At 42.3% G+C, this 24384-nt stretch overlaps 1 protein-coding gene across 1 annotated transcript; it reads right to left on the bottom strand.

Moving 5' to 3' along the window:
• Window positions 1-17659, bottom strand: CENPJ (centromere protein J). The gene is made up of 16 exons (XM_054164639.1): window positions 17234-17659; window positions 15398-15521; window positions 14317-14550; window positions 13169-13301; window positions 11734-11839; window positions 9816-11454; window positions 8072-8204; window positions 6585-6750; window positions 5228-5467; window positions 3998-4097; window positions 2953-3050; window positions 1543-1641; window positions 1291-1431; window positions 1103-1187; window positions 885-1005; window positions 1-240 (listed from the first exon to the last, which is right to left on the bottom strand). Exons 1-16 carry the CDS (start codon window positions 17657-17659, stop codon window positions 48-50), a joined length of 4038 nt encoding a protein of 1345 aa, XP_054020614.1. The 3' UTR covers window positions 1-47.
• Between the last annotated feature and the right edge of the window lie 6725 nt (window positions 17660-24384).

The following is a 24384-nucleotide window of genomic DNA, read 5'->3' as shown; positions in this document are numbered from 1 at the left end:
TAGCAGTGGTGCTGGTGTGCTAACTCTTCCAACAGTTTTGCCGTTGCCTACACCTTTGTGTCCATGATAACATTACCATCCTTGTCCTTTATTCTGATTCTCCCAGAGACATACTTTGTTTCCTGCTGTCCATTTGTGTACACAGTCTTGACAGTACCATCTGGATACTCCCGTCTCTTGAACTGTGATGTGTGTAGTTCTCTCTGGCCATTATTGAACTCTATACTTTTGCTTCCATCTCTGCATTAAATGAGTGTATAGGGGGGAAAAAAATGCATCTTGTAATGACAGTAGATAAGCTTAGAATAGAATAGAATTAACCAAGTTGGAAAAGACCTCTGAGATTGTCCAGTCCAGCCTATCACCCAACACCATCTAATCAACTAAACCTTGGCACCAAGTGCCTCATCCAGTCTCTTCTTAAACACCTCCAGTGATGGTGACTCCACCACCTCCCTGGCTTTAACCTCAGGAAAAAAAACATGCAATATGCAAGCCTAAATGAAGGAAAAAATGTGAAATATAGTATTTGTGAAAAGCCTGTTTTGTTAAATATAAATCAAAGTTTAAAACAATGCTTTGAGCATTATCAGCTGTCGGTCAGACCTGCTTGCAGCACCAACTAGGTTCTCACGTCTGCAGTTATGTACAAATCAGAAAAGGCTCTCAGACTGGGGTATGAAAAAATACACACACACAGAGGTTCAGCCTTTGTCTCCTTCAAACCATCAAAAAAACCCAATTCAAACAGTAAATCCATATTCACAGTACAGGATATTCAAGTGTAACCTGACAGAAACAGGTCTGTTGCTGCCTCTTATCAGCGAGCCCCACCTGCTCCTTTCCCATCCGCAGGCTAGGGTACCCAAAAAGGTAAATCTTACCGCTGAATTCGGACGATAGTGCCATCTGGAAGGATGCTTTCTTCTTGCCCATCCGTAAATAAGTTTTTAATAGTTTGATCAGGGAAGGTAATTTCTTTCTTGCCATCAGGATAATGCTTCTCTGAAACATATTTTGAGACAGTGTGCTTATTACAGACGTACAGGTACAGACGTGGGCAGCAGTTTTGAGGGCTGGCTGCGTTGGAGGATTTCTTTACCTATTTGTCCATTTGAAAACTGCAAGACCTCTAACCCATCCAGGTATGTAGTGTGTGTAGTCTTAGCATCAGCATAATAATAAATCTGCAGAAAACAGATTTCATGTTAACCAGGGAGAAATTCTGTGTGCACACCTATGTGGGGCACAAGTTTGTGTAGAAAAATGCCAAAAGCATAGGATACGTACCACTGTGCCGTCGGGCATCATCTGCTTCACATCCCCATTGAAGAATGTTATGGTGATGGTCTTCCCATCAGAACCCACTTTTTTGCATGTCCCATTAGGGAAAAATATGAGGTGACAGCCATTTTTCAAAACCTTTTCCACCTAACAAATACATTACCAAAAGGTCAGTATTGAGCCATCACATTCACAGGCTCATTCCTCTTCACAAGGACTGTCTTGTGGAAGTTCAGGAGTGCTGAGCTCTCATTTTACCTTCCCATCAGGATAAGCAGTTTCTCTCTCTATCTCTTCACTGCCTGTATATGCAGGTTCAGTTGGTAGTGACACATAAGCTTCATTAGTAGAAGTGTCCTGAAATGACAACAATAATCTGAGGAGAAACTCAAAGCACTCTGTGGTTCTTTTCCGAGGGTGACAGGTATTTTAGGAAACAGCACCAGGAGTGGAAGAGGAGTGTAGGAAAGCATAAACACAATCTGGGATGTATGCAATTCCTAGGATAATTCAAGTGGTAAAACAGACTCAGCAATAAATGTTTGTTAGCTGTAGTCTGACAGTGTGGCTCAGCAGTGCCAGTGCTGAGCCAGCAGTGTGCCCAGGTGGCCAAGAAGGCCAATGTTATCCTGGGTCTGCATTAGGAATAGTGTGGCCAGCAGGAGCAGGGAAGTCATTGTGCCCCTGTACTCAGTACTGGTTAGGGCACACCTTGAGGACTGCGTCCAGTTCTGGGCCCCTCAGTTTAAGAAAGACATCGAGACATTTGAACATGTCCAGAGAAGGGCAACAAGGCTGGGGAGAGGCCTTGAGCACAAGCCCTATGAGGAGAGGCTGAGGGAGCTGGGATTGTTTAGCCTGGAGAAGAGGAGGCTCAGGGGAGACCTCATTGCTGTCTACAACTACCTGAAAGGTGGTTGTAGCCAGGAAGGGGTTGGTCTCTTCTCCCAGGCAACCAGCACCAGAACAAGAGGACACAGTCTCAAGATGCACCAGGGGAAGTTTAGGCTTGAGGTGAGGAGAAAGTTCTTCATGGAGAGAGTCAGTCATCATTGGAATGTGCTGCCCAGGGAGGTGGTGGAGTCACCGTCCCTGGAGGTGTTCAAGAGGGGACTGGATGTGGCACTTAGTGCTATGGTCTAGTCATGAGGTCTGTGGTGACAGGTTGGACTTGATGATCTTTGAGGTCTCTTCCAACCTTGATGATTCTGTGACTAAAGTGGAATTTGGTGGTGTGTTGTCACCTGTGTTAACTGCCTTAAAGTCAACCATATCAAGGTATGAAATAAAATTTCATAAAGCCTAAATGCTACCTACAGCAAGTAATACAAAAATGAACCGTTTACAAGAGGCTTGTATGGTTGCCCTACACAGAGCATGTAAACATCCATCTTTTTCCCTCCCCTCTCTCAAAAGATTAAACATTTCGCATAGTTCAAGGGAGCAGAAGATTATTTCCTTTCCTCAGCCAAGAAATGTTGCACTAGACAGAGGTAAAAACACTCTGTATTGACTGTTAAGTAGTCATTTTCTGGTATGACAATAAAATTGCAGATGCACAAAAGAGGGTGAGTAAACAGTTTCACCAGTCACCCTCCATGTACAAGTAACTATTGTTTTATTTTAGGCTTTTTCCTTCCCCTTAAAAATCAGTTTAAGATAACTTACTGCCATAGAAGTCCTGGTAGAGTTTTCTGGTGCTGTCATCGTCTCAGAGTGGTTTCTGTCACTCGCAGGTCCTGCTGCAGGTGTTCTAGAAAGCTTTCCTACTCAGATACACATAATGCAGTTCATTTGGAGAGAGGAATTTTTTAAGAGCTGTTCATGATATATGAGGTTAAGCTGTACCAGGACATCTACATTTAAGTGCAGTAGAAACTGAAAGCAGTACATAGATGAAAAGAATCCTCATAAGCCAGCTCTCTCAGGCATGTCATTGCTTCAGGTGTGTTAGCAAGAAGCTACAACTGAAGAATCATTGCAACAGGCCTAATACTTGCTACTTTGCTATTTCACCTCTGCAAATCTACAAAGGAATTTTCTCCCCAGATATCTGGACAACTTCACTACTTATGCCTTATAAAGAAAAAATGAAGATTAATACAATCTTTGAGCAGGAACTGATTAGCAGACTTCTCCCATGTCTCTCCTAGCACACCAGAAATGCTACCAAAATGAAACTAATGAGGGCCTAAGTTCCTGATATGCTTCTCTAACAAATAACATGATGGTTGCCTGAGGTGTCAAAAAAGTACCCCCTAGTTACTTTCTGTATGGTTTTAATGCATTTGGAAGGGGCAAAACTGGCAACAGCACTTGCTCCTAACTAGGAACAACTGCTATGCCATAGCCCACATGATTACAGATCCTGCTAACAGAAGGTTCTGAAGAGACACAGCAGTTCCAATGCTATCAATGCAGTCATCTAGTCAACATCTTCAGCTTGGAGAACATCAGTGATGAATGCCATTTTGGATTACAGAACAGAGCTTCTGGTATGCTCCAGACCACCAAATATGCACTTTTGCTCTAAGAATGGTCTCATCACAGCCCTCTCCACAATCTTGCCCTGTGAGGAATTTATCCATATACTTGAGTCCATTATAACTATTCTCTATCTAGTTTTGATGTGCTGATGCACTCCTTCAATAGAAACAAACCCCAACATTCATTTTTAATTAAAGGGTTAAGGATATTCTCTGGTTAGACAAACCTTTTGCCTGTGGATAACTTCTGCCATTTATCTTGCTGCATTTCTGTAGTGGAAGAAGAGGAGATGCAGTTTGACTTTTGGGGCCTCTACTTGGTAGACACTAAAATAAAGGAAGTTACATGTAGTTTACAGGACATTTATGCATAACTGTTCATACAGTGGCAACTGAATTTATACATCAGGTGACATGGAATTTACTGGAAGGCCTCTTCACAAAGTAGCCATTTTTGAGACTTAGCATGTGTGATACACCTTGAGTCCTGTGTCCAGTTCTGGGCCCCTCAGTTTAGGAAAGATGTTGACTTGCTGGAAGGTGTCCAGAGAAGGGCAACAAAGCTGGGGAGGGGTTTGGAGCACAAGTCCTATGAGGAGAGGCTGAGGGAGCTGGGGTTGCCTAGCCTGGAGAAGAGGAGGCTCAGGGGAGACCTTATTGCTCTCTGCAACTCCCTGAATGGAGGTTGTACCGAGGTGGGGGTTGGCCTCCTCCCAGGCAGCCACCAACAAGAGGACACAGTCTCAAGCTGCACCAAGGGAGGTTTAGGCTGGATGTTAGGAAGAAGTTTTTCATAGAAAGAGTATTGGTCATTGGAATGTGCTGCCCAGGGAGGTGGTGGAGTCACCATCACTAGAGGTGTTTAGGAAGAGACTGGATGGGGTGCTTGTTGCCATGGTTTAGTTGATTAGATAGTATTGGATGATAGGTTGGACTTGATGATCTCAAAGGTCTCTTCCAACCTGACTAGTTCTATTCTATTCTATATAGCCCAAGCTATACTTTGGAACTCTTCCCATCTGCTGCCTCTCTACCAACAACTACAGAATGTTCGTTTGGTGCAAGCAATCCAGAGTAATAGAATACATAGAATAGTTACAGCTTCAAAACTAAATATAACTGCTTTAGGTGATGGTGGACTGCCTGCTTTGCCTGGCTGATCCTTAAGATGCAGGAGTTCACAGGTTAGATCACATCCCAGGGTTTTTCTCTTGTAATTGCACCACTTTGCATTTCTAAGGTAAGTTTCTCAGCAGAATGGATGGTACATATTGTGAACATTCATTTTATAAGAGAATGTGACACTAACAAAATTCTGTGTCCGTCATCACTAGTGGAGTCCAAAGATGAGTAAAATGCAAGTAAACATCTGGATTGTTGCTAATGGGTTACAAGTTTATAAACCAAAACCTCAAGTATTCACAGATTAATTAAAAACACTGAGATTAGTAACTTACAGATTCTGGTCTTTTGAGAGTCATCCCAGAATTTTCTGGTTTCCTCTTGCTTCCAGCAGCTTCTGCTTTCTTCCAGGATTCTAGACGATACCTCTCCATGATTTTTATTTCCTCTTTTAGCTCCATATTCTCATCTGTTAAGGCTTCTATTTGATCTTTCAGGCGCCGATGGGTGGCTGACCATTTTGCCTCCTTTCGTTTTAAATCTTCCTGTAACTCTGCAATCTGCTGCTTTAAAGCCTTAGAAAAATGGATATTTATTAAGAGTTTTCTATTTAACGTGGCACAAGATTGGAACCTTCCAATAGAAATGCAAGCACAAAACCAAAATCACAACAGCAGCAAAAAGAGCAACTTAATGAGACAGGAGGTGAAAGACAAGCATTTTTCCTTGGAAGACATATTATTGACCTCAGCTTACCAACTTTATAAGCCCAACTTTAGCCACAGGACAGTCACATAAAAGGTTTGTGAATCTGCCTAGCCAATTTAGCAAATGCTACTTCAGTCTGTTGAAGTAAGGAGAATTTGTAAGGAACGAGGAGGGAAACCCAGGTGTGATGTTTAATACAAATTGTCTGTACAACTCGTGTACCATGCATCCTGACAATGAGGGAACAAACAGATCTTGTTACTTACATCCCTCATATGTTAAGACCTGCAAGTAATAGTGAAAGGTAACTCTGAAAATTGTAGAAGACTACTATATTTACTGTACAAGTGTTACAGGCAGAATAAAACTCAAGTACAGTTCCTGTCTCTGCTGTGTATCAAAATTGAAGATCATTCTGCCACAGCCATGAGCAGTTTTTAATATGATACGTGGCAACTACCTGAAGGGAGGTTGTAGCCAGGTGGGGATTGGTCTCTTCTCCCAAGGCAACCAGCACCAGAACAAGAGGACACAATCTCAAGCTGTGCCAGGGGAAGTTTAGGCTTGAGGTGAGGAAGAAATTTTTCACAGGAAGAGTGATTGGCCATTGGAATGTGCTGCCCAGGGAGGTGGTGGAGTCACCATCACTGGAGGTGTTTAGGAAGAGACTGGATGGGGTGCTTGGTGCCATGGTTTAGTTGATTAGATGGTGTTGGGTGATAGGTTGGACTCAATCTCAAAGGTCTTTTCCAACCTGGTGAATTCTATTCTATTCTAAAAAGATTGGATCATCAGGTGTGTTTTTGCCTTAAAAATCATCAGAACAGCGCTGTGAAGACTAGTTCCTTTCTCAATTAGACCAAGTTTACTAACAGCCTCCATCTTTAAAACCACCTTTCAATGAAGACAGAATTTCGTTCTTGAGTGCCTCTAAATGAATTTACATGTTCCTGTGTGGACCACAAAACCAAACCAATTTTATACCTGAATTTCATCACGCTCTTTTTTATCTGGAATCGCTCTAGCTTCTGTGGTGTATTTTTCAAAAACTTTACGCTCCTTCTGCAGCTTTTTCATTTCCTTCCTTTTATAGTCTTCTATTTCAGCCAGTTCTTGAGCTTTCTGCTGTTGAAAGTCTGCAATTTCTTTCCTGTAATTATGAAACAAAGTTGTTGTTTTAGCCCTAAACAACTCCAAATCCGGATTTTTAAGGAGGAAAAAAGAAAACTCTATTTTGTGGCCATTGGTTCCAACCCAGCATCTAAAGACGATGACGGAGATTGGAGTCAATACAGACAACCAATATGATCGAGTATTGTTCCTTTATTGTTCCAGTCTTGCGGGCCTATGGTGTGAGTATCGCACAGTAAAGTGAAGCAAAGAAGAAGGGAGGAAAGGAAAGGCAGAAGTGCATAGCAAGGGAACTTCTACAACTTATATAAACTCGGAGAGCATCGTTGGCATGGACTCATTGGTTCCCTATGAGTGACCACACATCGCACTATTACAGATTATTGGTCCAACTACTAATGACACGCGAGGTTGTTGATGCAGGTGCATGTCCTGTTGTCCCAAGATAACTTTCTGTGTTTATACCTACCAGTGTCCTGCTTTAGTTACATGCTGCAGGCACAGCACTGTTTTGCTACACTGCTAGCTGGCTCTGCACTTACGCTGAGCATGGCCGACCACCATGTCAGGCTCTAGGCCTGCACTGCCGGATTGCTCACACTGCTCGTCGCTGGCATTGCCACAAGCATCTGTTACCCTCAGAAAGACAGACCTATGAATGGTGTTACTTAAGCAGTACAAACTGCCACACAGTTAATGTTGGAAGTCCAACAATTTCTATTTTTTTAATCTTCTAGTCCCAAAAGTTACCCTTAATTTTACAAATCTTTGGCTAACATCTTCCAGGATTCTTTAAAGCAGAACACCACCACTCCCCCTACAGCAGAAGAGGAAAGAATTTGCTAACAGCCTAAGGTCCCAAATCAAAACATTAACCAACAATACGATGCTGCTTCCACACAAAGGGACTTTGCTAGCAATAGGTACGCCACATCTAAGTCTCCAGAGATAATTATTCTGCTCTATGTGTCACTGATAAGTCCTCCAGTTCAAATAAAAATATTCCCATACAAATCTCATCCAATCCAAATGAAGAACATCAATCACGTTGGCATGAAGATCTGTTTTGCAAGACCAGTTCAGGGCTCTGTTACCCCTCAGAAGGAAGTACACAAAGTCTCCTAAGTGTAGCCTCTAAGGATATCATACTAAACTTGCAGAGCTTCTTAATAGTGTAATCTGTGAGCAGTAATAACAGTTTAGTATCTACATGCAGCAACATGTATTTCTCCACTGTAACTGAAAGACACCAAGTATTTACCTGTGCTGTTGGTAAGTGACATGATGATAGTCTGGAACATACGTAAGTGATTGCACCACAATGTTTCAATTAGAATTACCTGATATTTGCCAAGGCACGCTCTCTTTCTTCACGGAGTCTAGTCAGAGTCATGTTCTCAGCTCTGAATCTCTCTATTTCAGTTTCAAATTCAATCAGTCTCTCTCTCAGTACCTGGGATGGAATAGTGTATCCTGTCAAAGAACAGCCAGATGCAAGTTACCTAAGCAAAATCCATAAGGCTGAAGTAAACAATTAGCACACACCAGTTAAGAACTTGGTACTACTTTAGATAGAAGTACTGAAAAAAAATAAAATGTATTATTCAAATAACACAGAAGTGACATGACTCTATGATTTTAAAGCACTCCTATCTCAAACATTGAGATTATCTGTCATCTTTCTAGAACTAAATATATATTAGGAAGGGCTTCCCATCAAGCTAGAGAAATTAAATGATGGTATAAGAGCCAATTGTGAAACAAGGAAAGTTATGGCTGTAAGGTTTTCTAAGTTTTGTTCACAAAGTCTGCTCACACCCATCACCAATGTGAAGTCCATTGCAGAGGTCAATAACAGCATTTATGGGGGTTTCTGCCATGCCAGTTTCCTGTTCAGTCACTATTGAAATAGAACAATAGAATAAACCAGGTTGGAAGAGACCTTCAAGATCATTGCGTCCAACCCATCAACCAATCCAACACCACCTAAACAACTAACCCATGGCACCAAGCACCCCATCAAGTCTCCTCCTGAAAACCTCCAATGGTGGTGACTCCACCAACTCCCCAGGCAGCCCATTCCAATGGGCAATCACTCTCTCTGTATAGAACTTGTTCCTAACATCCAACCTAAACCGCCCCTGGTGCAGCCTGAATTTTAATAGTCTGCATCTGAGCATGCAACAGAAATGCCTAAATACTGATCTTGCAGTGTAGGTAGTTGCCTCATTCACCCTTAAATGCTCCAAGATTCACTAAAAAAATCCATACCCCTCTTCTGCAAACAACACCTAGCAGGCATCTTTAGACAATCATGCAAAACCAATTCTCTACAAAACAGTAAGCAGAAGTTTGTAAGAACTTCTCAAAAAAATGGGGGGAAAAAAAAACACAACAAACATTAACTGGAGTAAAGTTTGAAACCAAGATCTCACTGCCTCCCAGAGAAGAGATTTCAGTGCTAGGCTGTGCCATATTCCATTCTTCACAGAACAAATATACTTTAATGATCTTATGTAAAGGCAATAGCTTCAACAGGAGCTTTTAGAGGCAATCCTTCCCCAGAACAGAATCAGATTATTGACATTAACTTGGGCAAAACAGAAAAAGGAATCCATGTTTCCCATATTCCATGTGAGTTCCCTAGATACTATATTACCATCAGGAAAAACAGGAAAGGGTTGCTGCCTCCTTGTATTTCATAGTTCTGAGCAAACAAACCTAGCAGCACATAGCATTATCCTACTGTTGCGTAAGCATGCACTGAAGTGGAAAGGGAGGTACCACTTCCAGCATGCCTTGGATACTTCCTTTGATTAGGAAACACTCATCAAGCAGCTCCAGATAAAGTTAGTTTAATAAGCTGGCCTGACAGAAAACTAGCTTCTAGGGAAAAGAAGTTTTTGCTGATCACACTCATTCTACAAGCTGCATAACTGTTAGATTTGGCATCGGAGCTGCCATCAGGAAAGGAGATGAAGAAGAAAGAACAGAGCCTTTTTCCTACAGCAGTAGTATTTGGTGCAATGTCAGGTTGCAGTTTAAGCATTAGACTTGTAATGTGCCTTCTTCAACATTTCCTACCCATTGCTGATCTTTCACCTCCTGGCTCCTGTTCCACATTCGATTTGATTTCATGCTCTACATGAGAGCCTGCCTTCTGTTTTGGCTTCAGTGAAGGAAAGAGCTTCATCATCAAGTTTGATACAGGAGGTCCATTCCAATCACTGTCCACCGCAGACTCTTTGGATGTTTCATCTCCCCTCTTTGAGGCAACTTTTCTCTTTATTGCTTTATCTGGGACAGCTGATTCATTCTTACAGGAAAAGTCGATCTGTAAAGGTCTTTTTTTACATTTTTCAGGTAAATCACTGTTCACATAATTTTCATCAAGATCACTCCATGTTCTTTCATCATCAAACTCCAACTCACTCCTACTTATACAAGACATGCTTCTCTGGTGCTCTGAAGATTTTCTAGTTGTTGCCTTTGACAGTGCACTGTGATCTTTGTCAGATAAGCCACGGTCAGCATTCCCCTTTTCACTTTCTTTGCCGATGTCTGTAGCAGAACCCTCATAATCAAGAAATTCTGGATCACTTTCTCTATGGTTCATAAAAGACATCTTAGCATCTTCATTTTCATGCTTTAATGTGGTCTCAAATTCACTCTCAGAATCTGTAGTGGTACCACTATTACCCTCACCCCTATCTTCATTTACAGTCCATTGATTACTTTTTACAGCAGGAGCTGCTGTCATGCAAGAAGCTGAAAACATTCCACTGTCCATTTTATTCAATGGATCCTTCATTCTTACAGCTGTTTGTGAATTTGAGACTGTATGCACAACTGTTCTGTCATTTGTACTTCCCTGTGTCACACAGTCTGCCTTTTTGTTTTTCTTATCTGTAAGTTCAACAGCCAGTGCCTTCATTTGTTGTTGTTTTGCCTTGATAGGGGTAGAAGACATCCTACGGCCTTTGGAGATTTGTTGATCTTGATCCAAGAGCCTTTGAACAAAGGAGGAATTACTTGAGAAAGATATTTCATCTGCAGCCTGTTCTAGAAACAAAAATTCATCTAATTCTATATTCTCTTTTTCTCTTTCTTTTTCCCAGCTTTCCAGCTTATTCTGAAATGAAACTTCAAAGGAGAGCTCTGAGTCTTTAACAGAGTGACCCACAGGACATTTTGAATTAGGAAAGGCACTGGGCAGCTCACGAGACAACTGAGGCTTTTCTGTGCCACCTAATTTGTTTCCAGCCTTGCCACTGTCACGCTTAGCAAATTCCGCTGTGTTCTCTTTATTTTCTATTCTGTTGTTAATGTCTGATGGGAAGGAGTCTCTCATCTGTCCATCATGATGCTTTCCTGGTTGCACTCCTGTTTCTAACAGCAAGTTATTTTTCCCATTGAGAGTCCCAAGTCCCAGGGTCTTCCGAGCAGGACGTTTTGCTTTAACAGGGTGGTTATATTTCTTAGATGGTGCAAAAGGTTTCCCAGAAGCCTCTTTGATGCCAGGAGGCACAATTTTCTTCTGTGTTTGCGATCTGTCCACTTTAATAACATTTCTGTCATCCGAAGCCCTTTGTTCAAGTTTTGGGGTGCTTTCCTCACGTTTTGTAATTTTAGATTTGGCGTTAGTGAATCTTGCCAAGCCTTCTCCTCTCTTCAGGAAGGATCGTTTGATCACTGGTTTTTGAACAGCTGATCCTTTTGTCTCCTGAAAAGGGGCAGAGTAAAACACAAGATGTCAAAAAGCCCCTTGCACAGTTCGAAGATTTCTCCAAATAAACCCCACAGGTCAGCAGGAATTTATATAGTACATTTCTACTGGGATTTCTAAAGACATCCTAAAGAAGTGAAACATTCAATACCTACTACTTTATTTTTAAGAACATGAATGTTGCATTCAGTATTAGCTTTTAATGCTAGAATCTTCCTTGTACGTCTTTTAAGCACCCAGCATATCTTGACACAGTGTTATTAGAAAAGAAACAACCTGTAACTTCTGGTTTTGCTCCCGACGCTGCTCTTCCAGTTGTATCTGTTCTTCCAAGAACTCCTCAAACGTCTGTTTCTTCTCCTGAATTGCAGCTTTAATAGGTCTAGTGCAATTCAAAGCAAAAATCCAGTCTTACATTTCTGTATAAAATAACTGTGTTTAACATCATTGCTATTCAAAGACCTAAGGCATAATTACATACCTTCTAAGGTACTTTGGCCATTAAGTGTCAAAGTTAATCTGAGAAATGCGTTCTAACACTAGCTGTTTACCTTTTGATGAAAGGCTTACCAAATCCTTGCTAAAAGGTACCCTAAAAGGTACTGCATGCAGGGATTTCTGCTTTCATTGCTTATTTCAGTGACACTTTCTTCTGCCCACAGCACCAAACTTCCACTTGTATTTTAGTCATACTGCTAGTTTCTACACTATCACCTTCCCACTCAGTAATGCTACTGAGACTGTGTTCCTTATCTACTCCTTTGATATTTCTGCTCCTTCCCAGGAGTGCTGGCTGGGACAGAGTGAGCCTTCGTCACAGCTGCCCGTATGGTGCTGTGTTCCGGATTAACGACTGTAACAGCGTTGATAACACACCAGTGTTTTAGCTGTTACTGAACACTTTTTGCATACCATTGAAGCTTTCTTTGGTTTTTCCTGCTGTTCCCCACCCTCAGCAGTGTGACTGCCTTCACATCACTTGCAGGGTTTTTCCCCTCTTTCCATTAATTTACTGAAGTGTTTTTGTCTTGACGCACAACTTTTCCCAAGCCTGCTCCTCTGATACCCTCTCCCATTCTGCTATGGGGGACTGAGAGCAAGCAATCAGGTCTGTGCTTAGTTGCTGGCTTGGCTCAACCCACCACAACCTGGAAGGAGCCTTTCTTGGTTTTGTGATGACCAGGCAGACAAGACAGGGCTTTAAAACAATGCCAACACTACTTTAATTCTATTAACTCCATAAAGAAAACATTTACCATAAATGAGAAGACCTCTGCCACAAGCACTATTATTACTTCTTTGCTATATACAGCTATTTAATTAAACATAACTTTTGGTAATAAACTAGAGTCACAGCCTTACACTCTTCCTTCACATTTCTGCTTTCACCACATAACAGTGGGTAGGAGACTGTCATAAACCAAACAAAGAAAAGATAATGACAACTCTTTATATACTAAGCTATGCTAAAATGTGCTTCTAGAGTATCATTACCCCAGGGTGCACACAGCTCATCAGCCAACACATCTCATCTTTCACAGCATAAGCAGTTTCAACCCAGAGTCTCTCTGACTACAGGTGCCCACAGTACCTAGCAAAATGTCATCCTTGATTGAGAAAGTTTCACAAACTCAGAATATCAGATTCTTTCAGTCAGGGATGAGAAATCAGTGGGATTGGATGAAAGCTACACAATAATGGTCTGAATTACCTTTCCTCTGTGTTAGCCCACAAGTGTTTTCTTCCAGTGGAATTTTCAGGGAGATCTACCCTTTCCACACATAATGGGTTCCTGTGATGATCTTCACTTTCCATCTTCTGCTCTGGACACCTCATATTTTTTCCTATAAAATTAACTGAATTATTTTTTTCCCCAACAACAAATCAGTTTTCATCTTGTACTTTAAGCAGCATTCAAGTCACATTAAAACTATATGGGAGTTTCACAGTAATGTAGAATAGAATAGAATAGGTTGGAAGAGACCTTCAAGATCATCAAGTCCAACCTATCAACTAATCCAACACCACCTAATCAACTAAACCATGGCACCAAGCACCCCATCAAGTCTCCGCCTGAACACCTCCAATGATGGTGACTCCCCCACCTCCCTGGGCAGCCCATTCCAATGGCAAATCACTCTCTGTGTAGAACTTCTTCCTAACATACAGCCTAAACCACCCCTGGTGCAGCTAGATTCAAACTGAGATCACTATTCCATTCACAGCAGCAGAGAAGTCTTGCTGGTGCCAAGGGTAAAACTGAGGGGAGGAGAAAAGGGAAAGAATTCCAGTGCATTGCTTCTGATGTGCAAATAATTTTTAGTCATATAGTGAAACCTTGTCAACCCATCTTGATTGCCAGTTCCAGTTGAGTTACTATTCCTCACAACAGTGCTGGTCTGAATACATTCTGTATCCCTGGATAAATTGATATCCTCCATTTGCCATGTGAATATGTGAGCAAAGCTCAACCCAAACAATTCAGCTATCCAGCATTTGTCATTGTTAGCTATTTTCCCAGTTTTTATCAAGCATAAGCTTTAGTAGATTTTTTTCCCCCCCCTAAACAGACAATTATTTCATACAGATAAAAGAACTCAATTTTTGCCACATTCTGCTTTTAACAACACTCACAGGAACACGCTGAAGTCTACAAGCTGTCAGTAAACCAACTAACAACTCAAGTAAACCAACTCTTGCATAAAATATTCACACTAAGTAGAAAATTACACTCAGTAACTACAAGGGAATAAAACCCAGACCATATACCTAGTTATCTTTCTGTAAATGACTAACCAGTAATGTATTGGTCTTCCTCTTTTTTCAGACAATTCTGCATTTTCAGAGACACACTCAGACTTTGCTTCTCACAAGCAGACACTCCTGAAAGGCTGTTCTTCAAAGATGAGATGCATTCTTTGTTGCTTAACTTTTGTGACGACTCACTGTCTTGTGTATGTGGAGAAACAACTGGAGCATAAACCACGTCTTCAAAGGCACTCTCAGACTCAGACCATGGCAGCTGGTGTGAAGTTGTCAAGCCTGCTGAATGTCCGGGTCTTAGCTTTTGACTTTCAGCCATTAGAGTATAGCCTTAAAAGTAAAAAAAGAAGGAAAAGAAAAGAAAAGACCACACACACAACCAAAACAACACACACAACTGTGTCATTGCAATTGTATTATTACACCACCACTGTTCCAGAAGAGAAAATAAATTGCACTGGAGGTCAAGACTGATCCACCGGCTTTATGTTAGTTCTTAATAACAAGTGATGAGGTAATCAGGATTTTGTTCTTCCTAAGGGTAAACCCTAAATTCATGTCCTCAGTTATGCAGAGTGAATGAAAAACAATAATTTAAGTCAGGTTGGACTGATACTGCAACATGAAAAATCCATGCTTGAATCTAAAAGCCTTTTCCAGCCCAGTCCACTCTATCTGCACCCAGTAAACACAACTGGAAAACTGATAGAGGTTACAAGTGTTTGGTTTTAATACAGATAATCTTCCTAGTCTAGTTCAGTTCACCACCTGAACAAATTTGTGCTGTGTGAGCACAAAAAAAGGGGGACCACTCCATCTGAGTACAGGGAGAGCTCAAAGCAATCAAAAGCATTGTCAGGAACAGCCAATCAGAAAGAAAAGCAACTGTGTGTTTACACTGTCTTTCATGTTTAAATTAGGTTTGAAACAGGGGCTCCCATCATAACACATATTGATCAAGTTCCAATTACAGGTGGCATTTTATAAGAAACAGACAGTATTCCTTCCCCAGTAGCACTCAACTGTCAGACACTGAAGCGATGCAGCATTTATCTTTGACTAATTAATTAGTTTTGAGGTAAATGACACTGAACACACTTTCAGATTTTAACTGGAAAATGAGATTAGCTTTTTCAGTTTATTCAAAGTATGCCATGTGCTCTCTTTCTCAACTTACCACAAACTCCTGTCTGGCCAGAAACCATGCTAAGTAGCTTCTGCTGTTCTTCCATCAGCCTTTGAAGTTGCTCCATCTGTTGTTTCCTTAGCTGCTCCTGTTTCTGTTGTTGCAATTCCTTCAGCTTTTCAAACAAAAGAATAAGCGTATTAGAAGTTAGTTTAACTTAGAATGTACCATAGAATTACTGGCATCAAGACAACAGGTATTTCTCCTTTTAAAGATGTTCCATTAGGTAAGTGTAACATAAAAACATTAACATTAATTTCCTTCATCTATGAATACAAATTATTCACAGATGAGAGAAAGAGGGCAATTAAGGGACTGGAGCACCTCCCTTATGAGGAAAGAGTGAGAGACCTGGGGCTGTTTAGACTGGAGAAGAGAGAAGGCCAAGAGGGGACCTTATCACTGTCTACAAATATCTGCAGGGTGGCTGTCAGGAGGATTATGCCAGTCTCTTTTCAGTGATACCTAGTGATAAGACAAGGGGAAGTGGATGTAAATTCAATCAGAGAAAATTCCATCTCAACATAAGAAAAAACTTTTTACAGTGAGGGTGATGGAGCACTGGAACAGGCTGCCCAGAGAGGCTGTAGAGTCTCCTTCTCTAGAGATCTTCAAAACCTGCCTGAACACGACCCTGTGTGACCTGCTCTAAGTGGTCCTGCTTTGTAGGGGGTTGGACTCAATCTCTGGAGGTCCCTTCCAACCCATAGCACTCTATGATTCTGTGAAAGGCTATTTCCAGTTTGTACAATTACCAGTTCCACTGGTCTTCAATTACCAATCTGCAAACAAAAAAATCAGAATGTTGATTTCTACTTCATGGGAAAACCACTCAAATCCTGCTCTTTTATATTTAACTAAAAGCACAGCATAGTAGAAGTTAACAATAAAGTATTTCATGATAATTGAAGGATAATAATTCCTCTTAAAATACCAGCTAGTATCTCACATTTAGCCACTGTCTGATACTGGTGACAACACTGAAAAGGTGAATAAATATTTTCCTATTATGTAAAATACAGAAGAAAACTTTCAGAGTGTCAGGTAAGCTGCAGAATTCTAGTCTAGACACACACACTCTCTCCACCTGAATGAACAGACATAGTGATTTCTCTGAGGTAGCTGCTAGCAGTGGACAAGGAGGTACGTGTGGTTTTAATCTTTAACAGCAACATCTGTTAAAGCGCTGCTGAACACTTTCAGCTAACACAATTTACATGTGGTATGGGGAAGAGCTTGAGTAAATGTATAGGCTACAGTAGATTTAACTGACATGTTGGCACTATTAAAAAAACAATAAATAACATCAAAGCATTGTAATCCCAGGCCATTTGGTCCCAATGTCTTGGATAGTTCACGTTCAACACTAACATCTCTCTTCACCTAAACAGAACCAGGAATATGGATGGATATACCTACTTTGGGAATTAACAGTGTATGCTGCTATAGATACAAGTCAATGCAACTTCATACTGTGAATATCTATGGTGAAGCACTACCACTGTAATGACGAGCACCCCATTTCCACAGCTGCAAGGGAAGAAACAGTGGAACCTTTCCAGGTAAAAAGATTTTTGAGAGCAGGTACACTACCACTGAATGAAATTTCACTTTAAACTGGAATCTGTGCCAGCCAGAAACAACAAAAGTTAAACTCAATAACTGCAAATTGTTAAGGAAGACACCAACAACTTTCTTGCATGCATAACTGTGACTTAGGGCTTTCTCTTTTAAGCTTGCTGTGCTCTATACTTTCAAAGAGTTTGCTTACTTCCAGGTAACAAAATAAATCTTAGTGGATGTATATCAAGGAATTCTAGGACTTACCTGTTCAAGCTTTTTTAAGAGTGGATCACTGTAATCAGATTTATTCTGATCATCCACTTCACCATGGACAAAGTTTGTTTTAGAGCTTTCCACGTTGGGAGCTGCTGCTGCTGGAAATGATGTTTCAGTGGCATATTGCTGAAGTGTATGAGAGATGCCAGACTCTTCACACAATGAGTCATTGCTTACAGAACAGCTGTCTGAAAGATGCAACGCTTTGACAGGGAGAGCTGTAATGTTTTCAGGTCCAGGCAACAAATTTTCTTTGTTGATTTTCAAACCGATAAAACTAGGATCTAATAAGACTCCAGCACGGGAGCTATCCGACATCCAATGCGCAATGAAGTTTTGGTCACGACTTGGATCTTCAACAGTTGGCATCTTGTAAATTGTATTCCAATGTATTTGCTGGCGCAGCATTAACATCACAATATATCACATTATGTAGAGTTAGGACAGTAAAACTTCCAAAGCTCCAGGTATTTGGTATGGATGGTTACCGACTTTTAGCACCTAGAAGTTAAGCAGACAAACAAAACAAGAAGCCTACAATAACAGATGCCCAGTAAAAGAAAGCTACTTTTTGATAACAAAGCTAGTGTATTTCTAAAAGTAAATCATAATCTACTTTTCCCTTGGCAATAGAAACAACTCGGATCTTACCATTTCAGTTCAGTTAATATTGCCTCAAATAGTGTAAAGCTGTGTATAATCTCTCCCATAGTACTGAAAGAGATAATTTTTTCAAGCACCTGCAACAAAAGAGGTGGTTTGAGTTATTTGAGGGACCTCCTGCATAAGACCTTCATACTAATGGCAAGGTTTCAAACACGTCCATCTAAATACAAACATTTTACTGCACGTGTGTCAATGCAACATTTATTTTTGTGTTTTCTTTAGTTTCTCATGGGAACCCTACAATCACACTGCCTATTAGCTTCTTCCTCCCAATGGGTTTATATTTTTTTTTAATCCATAAAAAAGTTAAAAAAAAAAAGTTTGAAGGCTGCAAAAGTAGCTGTGATAACCAAATTCTTACAAGTGTCATAAGACATAAATGAATTCATGTAGGTAGGAGGGCAAAAATATTTCCTTACTTAGGAACAAAGAGACAGAAGCGCTGTCACGCTAATGTGGCAGCCAGATCCTGACCACGCAGCCCTGATACCCCTAACTAATCCCAGGGCAATTAACTCTGCCTGTGCATAAGTTGTGCCATGGGGAATAGAAAGAATGGGACAAGGGACAAAGAACAGACAACCACAGCAGCCCAGGCTCAACGGTCTGGCCGATCAGGAAATAACTCTTCTAAGCTTCCTCGTTCCCAAGAGGCTTGTTGATGCCAACTGTCTCTTAATTTTTCCTTTATAAAAAGGCTTATATTTTCAACCAAAGATTCTGACTGTGATGAGGAGAAACAGCAAAAGTCCCCTAGAAAAACGTTTTTTTCAGCTGCTTTCTGTTTTGAGACGCCACTGGAAGCTTCCCACCAAGGTAGATTCCTGCATAGGCAAATTCAAGCCTACAGGGTTCACAGGCGGTTTCTCCTGTCACTTTTTGGAGACCCTGTGGAGGCAGCCTGCTAGTTTAAAGCTTCCCCTCCATCGCTGGTGGGGGGCGGGCAGCAGCACCGTCGCGGCAACAGAAAGAGCTGTCAGAGCTGAAGCTAACCCGTCCCGGGAATGTAAGCAGGGACGAAGACATCCCCCTTAAGAATCGCCGGTGGTGCGACGAGTATGACCGCGCTCCGCTGTCGAGCCGAGGGGCCCGGCTCGGCGCTTTCCTTCCGCCGCGGACGCGGACCCCGGCCCCGGCCCCGCAACACCCTCCCAAGGGGGGTACCTCAAGCTCGCCGCCAGCCCCGAAGCACGCGCACCGCGACAGCCCCGACCTGCGGCCCGTCACAGGCACCAGCGCGGTGCCAGCACCGGCACCGCTCCGCAGCGTACTGCCACAGCAACACTCCAGCCGCAAATCCCCTCCTTCTATTACAAACCTGCCGCCATCGCACAGCCTGCCGGCGCCACAGGCCGGCCTCCGCCCCGGCGCCGAGCATGCTGGCAGTTGTAGTCCCGAGCCGCCGCGTTCCCCACCCAGATGCGAGGCGGTTCTCGGGCGCTCGAACTACAGCTCCCAAGAGACCCAGCGATGAAAAGGCCGTTGATAGGCGGCTACAGTGAACTACCGTGGTTTCTGCCCGCGGCTGTCGGGGCGGGAAGAGGTGGAGGGTATCGCTTCACGCAGTCGCTTCTGTGGGCGGCTCGCAGATGGAGAAGGCTGCCGCGTCCTCCCCATGGCGCCGCTGGAGGCTCTCTGGGGAGCCGGAGTTTCTGTCCAGCAGTGGGGCTCCCGCAGAGGCGGAAGGCCCTGCCCGCGCCGTGTTGCTCCGTTGCTCCCGGCGCGGTGCGTGAGGGGATTCCTCTCTAGTGAGCTGTCCGTCGGCCTTCTGGACTGGGGCTTCGGGCTGTTAGCGCGCTTCTGTTGCGGCCACGTAAAGCCCTTTAGTCTTTAAATAGCTGCAGTAAGGGAGAAACAGAAGGACAAACGGGCGAGAAGTATCGTCTGGCTTTGTGACATTTCGTGCTATACTCATGCTCTAGCTCACAAAGCGAAGTTGTGGCTTTCCTCTGAACTCCAGTGAGTAGCAGAGCATCACGTCCCGAAAACTTGTGGTAGGTCGCAGGCAGTGACGTGGTTTTGCAGCTGTTGCGAGCAGGTACAAAACCAAGCCCTAGGCTGTAAAACCGCTGGGCAGCCATACACAGTTGCCTACTAGTAGTTTGAATTTGTGGCGGTGCTTTGTACGGTTCCACGGGGCTCTTGTTGCTAACCTGGTCTATCCTATCCTATCCTGTCCTATCCTAAACTTCCCATCATATTTTGTGCACTATGGTTTTGCCAGTTGTTACCTGATCATCTGTTTCCAGCCCATACATAATCACATCACCCTTCCAGAGAAACTTCCTCCGGTAGGATATGCACCCAACAAGAGCAGTTCTAGGAGTCTAAGTTTCTGTTCCTTTAAAAACACCTTCTTGATAACTTTTCTGTTTCCCTTTTTGTCTTCCTTAGGCCCAAATAGAAAAAGCTGTTGCAGCTGATCGCTACTTTCTTGTGCTATACTCCATAGGCTGCACAAAGGAATTGAAAGGTATAGAGTCAATGATTATACTACAGTATGTGGCTGCAGAAAAGAGAATGGAAAGTATTAATCACATCAGTGGCAACTGGTTTCTTTTTAAAAGATGGATGGAAGAAGGAATAATTTGAAAATGTGATACAGAACCTGATAATTATAAAAAGTAGTAAAAGAGATTTTATACATAGTAGAATCACTGAATAATTCAGGTTGCATATGACCTTTGGAGGTCATTTCTTCCTTAAAGCGGGGTCAGCTCAGATGTATGAGAAGTTGTTCACCAATCTAAACTTTTTCAAGGGAAACCTTTTCCAGTGTTCAATATAAATGTGTCCAGCTCTGGGTTCCTCCATTTACGAAAGATGTTAACTTGCTGGAAGGTGTCCAGAGAAGGGCAACAAAGCTGGGGAGGGGTTTGGAACACAGTCCCTATGAGGAGAGGCTGAGGGAGCTGAGATTGCTTAGCCTGGAGAAGAGGAGGCTCAGGGGAGACCTTCTTGCTCTCTACAACTACCTGAAAGGAGGTTGTAGCCAGGTGGAGGTTGGTCTCTTCTCCCTGGCAACCACCACCAGAACAAGAGGACACAGTCTCAAGCTGTGCCAGGGGAGGTTTAGGCTGGATGTTAGGAAGAAGTTCTTCAAAGAAAGAGTATTGGTCATTGGAATGGGCTGCCCAGGGAGGTGGTGGAGTCACCATCACTGGAGGTGTTTAGGAAGAGACTGGATGGGGTGCTTGGTGCCATGGTTTAGTTGACTAGATAGTGTTGGATGATAGGTTGGACTTGATAATCTCAAAGGTCTTTTCCAACCTGGTTAATTCTATTCTGTTATTTATTTTAGGAATTAAGAAAACAGAAGATTCCTTCATGTAACTGGTGCCTGTTAGCTTGCACCATTTTTTAGGATTATATTCATGGCTTGGTGTTCTTCACAAGCATACACCATAAAATAATCTGGACAAGATTTTCAAAATTATTTGAGTAGCTGATTCTTCACAGCACAACTTTCACCCTTTAGCTTTGGTCCTGGCTCCTTCTGAACCCTGCACCTCTCACTTCTATATGCCCCAGTGCTCTATTACCTTTTTAATACAGGGTCTGGAAATTCCCTTTATTATTATAGTAAAAACTTCATTTGTACACACAGTGGTGTTCGTTGGGCTTTCGAATTGATCAGAAAAGCAAAGGAGTGGGTAAGAAGAGTTGAGAGGTGATTTCCATCTATCTGCTATCTACTTAATTTTGCCAAAGACTGGGGATTCTGCTACCAAGAAAATAGTGAGTATCAAGTTTATCTGTCAGTTCTATTTCTACTAAAAATATTTAACATTATTCTTTAGCAGAGTTAGTTTTTCTTGCAGCTTTACATAAAATGTTTAAATTGAGGACATTCAATCTTATTATTGAATAATAATTCTCATAGTCACAGACTTAAAAGTATAGAGCAAAGGGTCTTATAATTACTAAGTCTTGATTTTACATGTATGTAGTATTTTGCTTACCTGCAACTCTCATAGAAATACCTTAATGATTCATTTGTTTACATCAACCTCTTTGGTTCATTGCACATCATGAAGTACTTTTAAAATACCTTTGTTATGATTTCTTCTAAAAATCTTAAGTACTTATTTAATGCCATGATTAAGAAAGAGTAATGTATTAATTCAGTTAAATGGTAGGATATCTTTTGCAGATACAAGATTATGATAAACAAAGAAGTAATAAGTATCTTCATAACATCTCTGTGGTTTTGGTTGGATGGTTTTGTAGTTCCTACAGTGTCCTAAAATGCAAACAGTTCTTTTTTTGCCTGCACTGCTTTTCTTACTGGTCATAGGTCAATTTGTGGATATATAGGTTAGTTTTGTTAAAAGGAATGGGGGTTTGGGTTGATTGGTTTGTTTGCTTGTTTAACTCTACCCTGTATTCTGATTCTATTCTGATTTAAAAATAACTGATTAATTTTATTTTATATTGGACCAAACATTGAAGCCTAATAGCAAAACTGGACTGAAAGTGATTGATTTTAATTTAGTGGGCTTTTCACAGGTGTTCAGATGGACACATGACCTCTTCTAAATGAAGGAGCTGCACAGAATCACACTTCGGTGCTTTCTGATCTGAGGAAATAGAATTAGACACATAGTGCAATTTCTTGCACTGAGGCAGGTTCAAGTGTGTACAGAACAGACTCCACACTTACCTGTCCAGCCACTGAAAATGTTCAGAAGCAGGAGGTTCCACAGACACCATAGGTAACATGTTGCACTGCTCTAGCAGATGGAGAATACTCCCTAGCAGTAATAGCAAAATGTTGTAAGAGGTTGTAAGAGGCTCTGCAGAGGGACCTTGACCGACTGGACAAATGGGCGGAGTCCAATGGCATGGCATTTAACAAGTCCAAGTGCCGGGTGCTGCACTTTGGCCACGGCAACCCCATGCAGAGCTACAGGCTGGGGGCAGACTGGCTGGTGAGCTGCCAAACAGAGAGGGACCTGGGGGTGCTGATCGACAGCTGCTTAAACGTGAGTCAGCAGTGTGCCCAGGTGGCCAAGAAAGCCAACAGCATCCTGGCCTGCATTAGGAATAGTGTGGCCAGCAGGAGCAGGGAGGTCATTGTGCCCCTGTACTTTGCATTGGTTAGGCCACACCTTGAGTCCTGTGTCCAGTTCTGGGCCCCTCAGTTTGAGAAGGACATTGAGACTCTTGAATGTGTCCAGAGAAGGGCAACAAGGCTGGGGAGAGGCCTATGAGGAGAGGCTGAGGGAGCTGGGATTGTTTAGCCTGGAGAAGAGGAGGCTCAGGGGTGACCTCATTGCCCTCTACAACTACCTGAGAGGTGGTCGTACCCAGGAAGGGGTTGGTCTCTTCTCCCAGGCAACCAGCACCAGAACAAGGGGACACAGTCTCAAGCTGCACCAGGGGAAGTTTAGGCTCGAGGTGAGGAGAAAGTTCTTCATGGAGAGAGTCATTAGTCATTGGAATGTGCTGCCCAGGGAGGTGGTGGAGTCGCCTTCCCTTGAGGTCTTCAAGAGGAGATTGGACGTGGCACTTGGTGCCATGGTCTAGTCATGAGGTCTGTGGAGACAGGTTGGACTCGATGATCCTCAAGGTCTCTTCCAACCTTGGCGATACTGTGATACTGTTACTAAGGAAGACAAGAATTTAAGCAAACAGATGCAAAGGATGGCATAGATACACTTGATATTGTAGAGGACACTGCTAAGAGACATACCCTGAGGTCCTTGTTTCTAAAGTGCTCCAAATCCTTGCTTTCATGTGTGTAAGGTACTGGCTCTTTTTTAGTAAAAATACTAAGGCAAGATTTATACTATACTCTCTATTTTGAGAAGAACTAAGATATGGGTTTCTTAACTCAAAGGGCTCTTTTAGAGTTACTATATAAAGTGCATGATGGCAAAAGTATGAATAGAAGAGAGAGTAATTTTTTTCCATCATTGCAGTGAATTATTCAAATAGTTTGGTATTTTCACTGTTGCAACAATACATCCCATATAGTATGTATGCAAAGTGTACATTCATGTTAAAGCCTGAGTTTCACTGGTGTCATGTGTGTTAAGGATCTGTTTCTGAGATACAATGTATTAACACTGGCTCTAGTAAAGGCATTTGGACAAGCAAATAGGGTGTGATTTGTTTGCTCTTTCTTGCAAGATTTGTTTTCTTTCCTGTACGTTACATAAAAAAAGCTGTGCTTGCCTACAATTACTTTAACATACAAAATGCTATGGAATTTTAAAGGACTCCTTTTTCTAGTGAGAACCCCCATTCCCCAGCAGGAGCTTGTAATGAGGTGTATGTTTCTCGGGCGTCTCCATCCAGCTAAGGGCAGAGTCCCTTTGTACGGGGATGTTCGGCATGCGGTGTTTGGACAAGCCGGGCCCACTTGGGCACCGTATCTCCTGGAAGAAAGGTCAACATCATGAACATGCCTCTTGTCACCGGTAACCACTTCCGTTCTCGATACGGCGCCACGGAGCGAAACCATACAA

Source organism: Dryobates pubescens, chromosome 10, assembly GCF_014839835.1.
Source record: "Dryobates pubescens isolate bDryPub1 chromosome 10, bDryPub1.pri, whole genome shotgun sequence".
In the NCBI taxonomy this organism is placed as follows: domain Eukaryota; kingdom Metazoa; phylum Chordata; class Aves; order Piciformes; family Picidae; genus Dryobates; species Dryobates pubescens.
The sequence above is the reverse complement of the archived record's forward strand: the minus strand, read 5'-3'. Positions and strand labels throughout refer to the sequence as shown.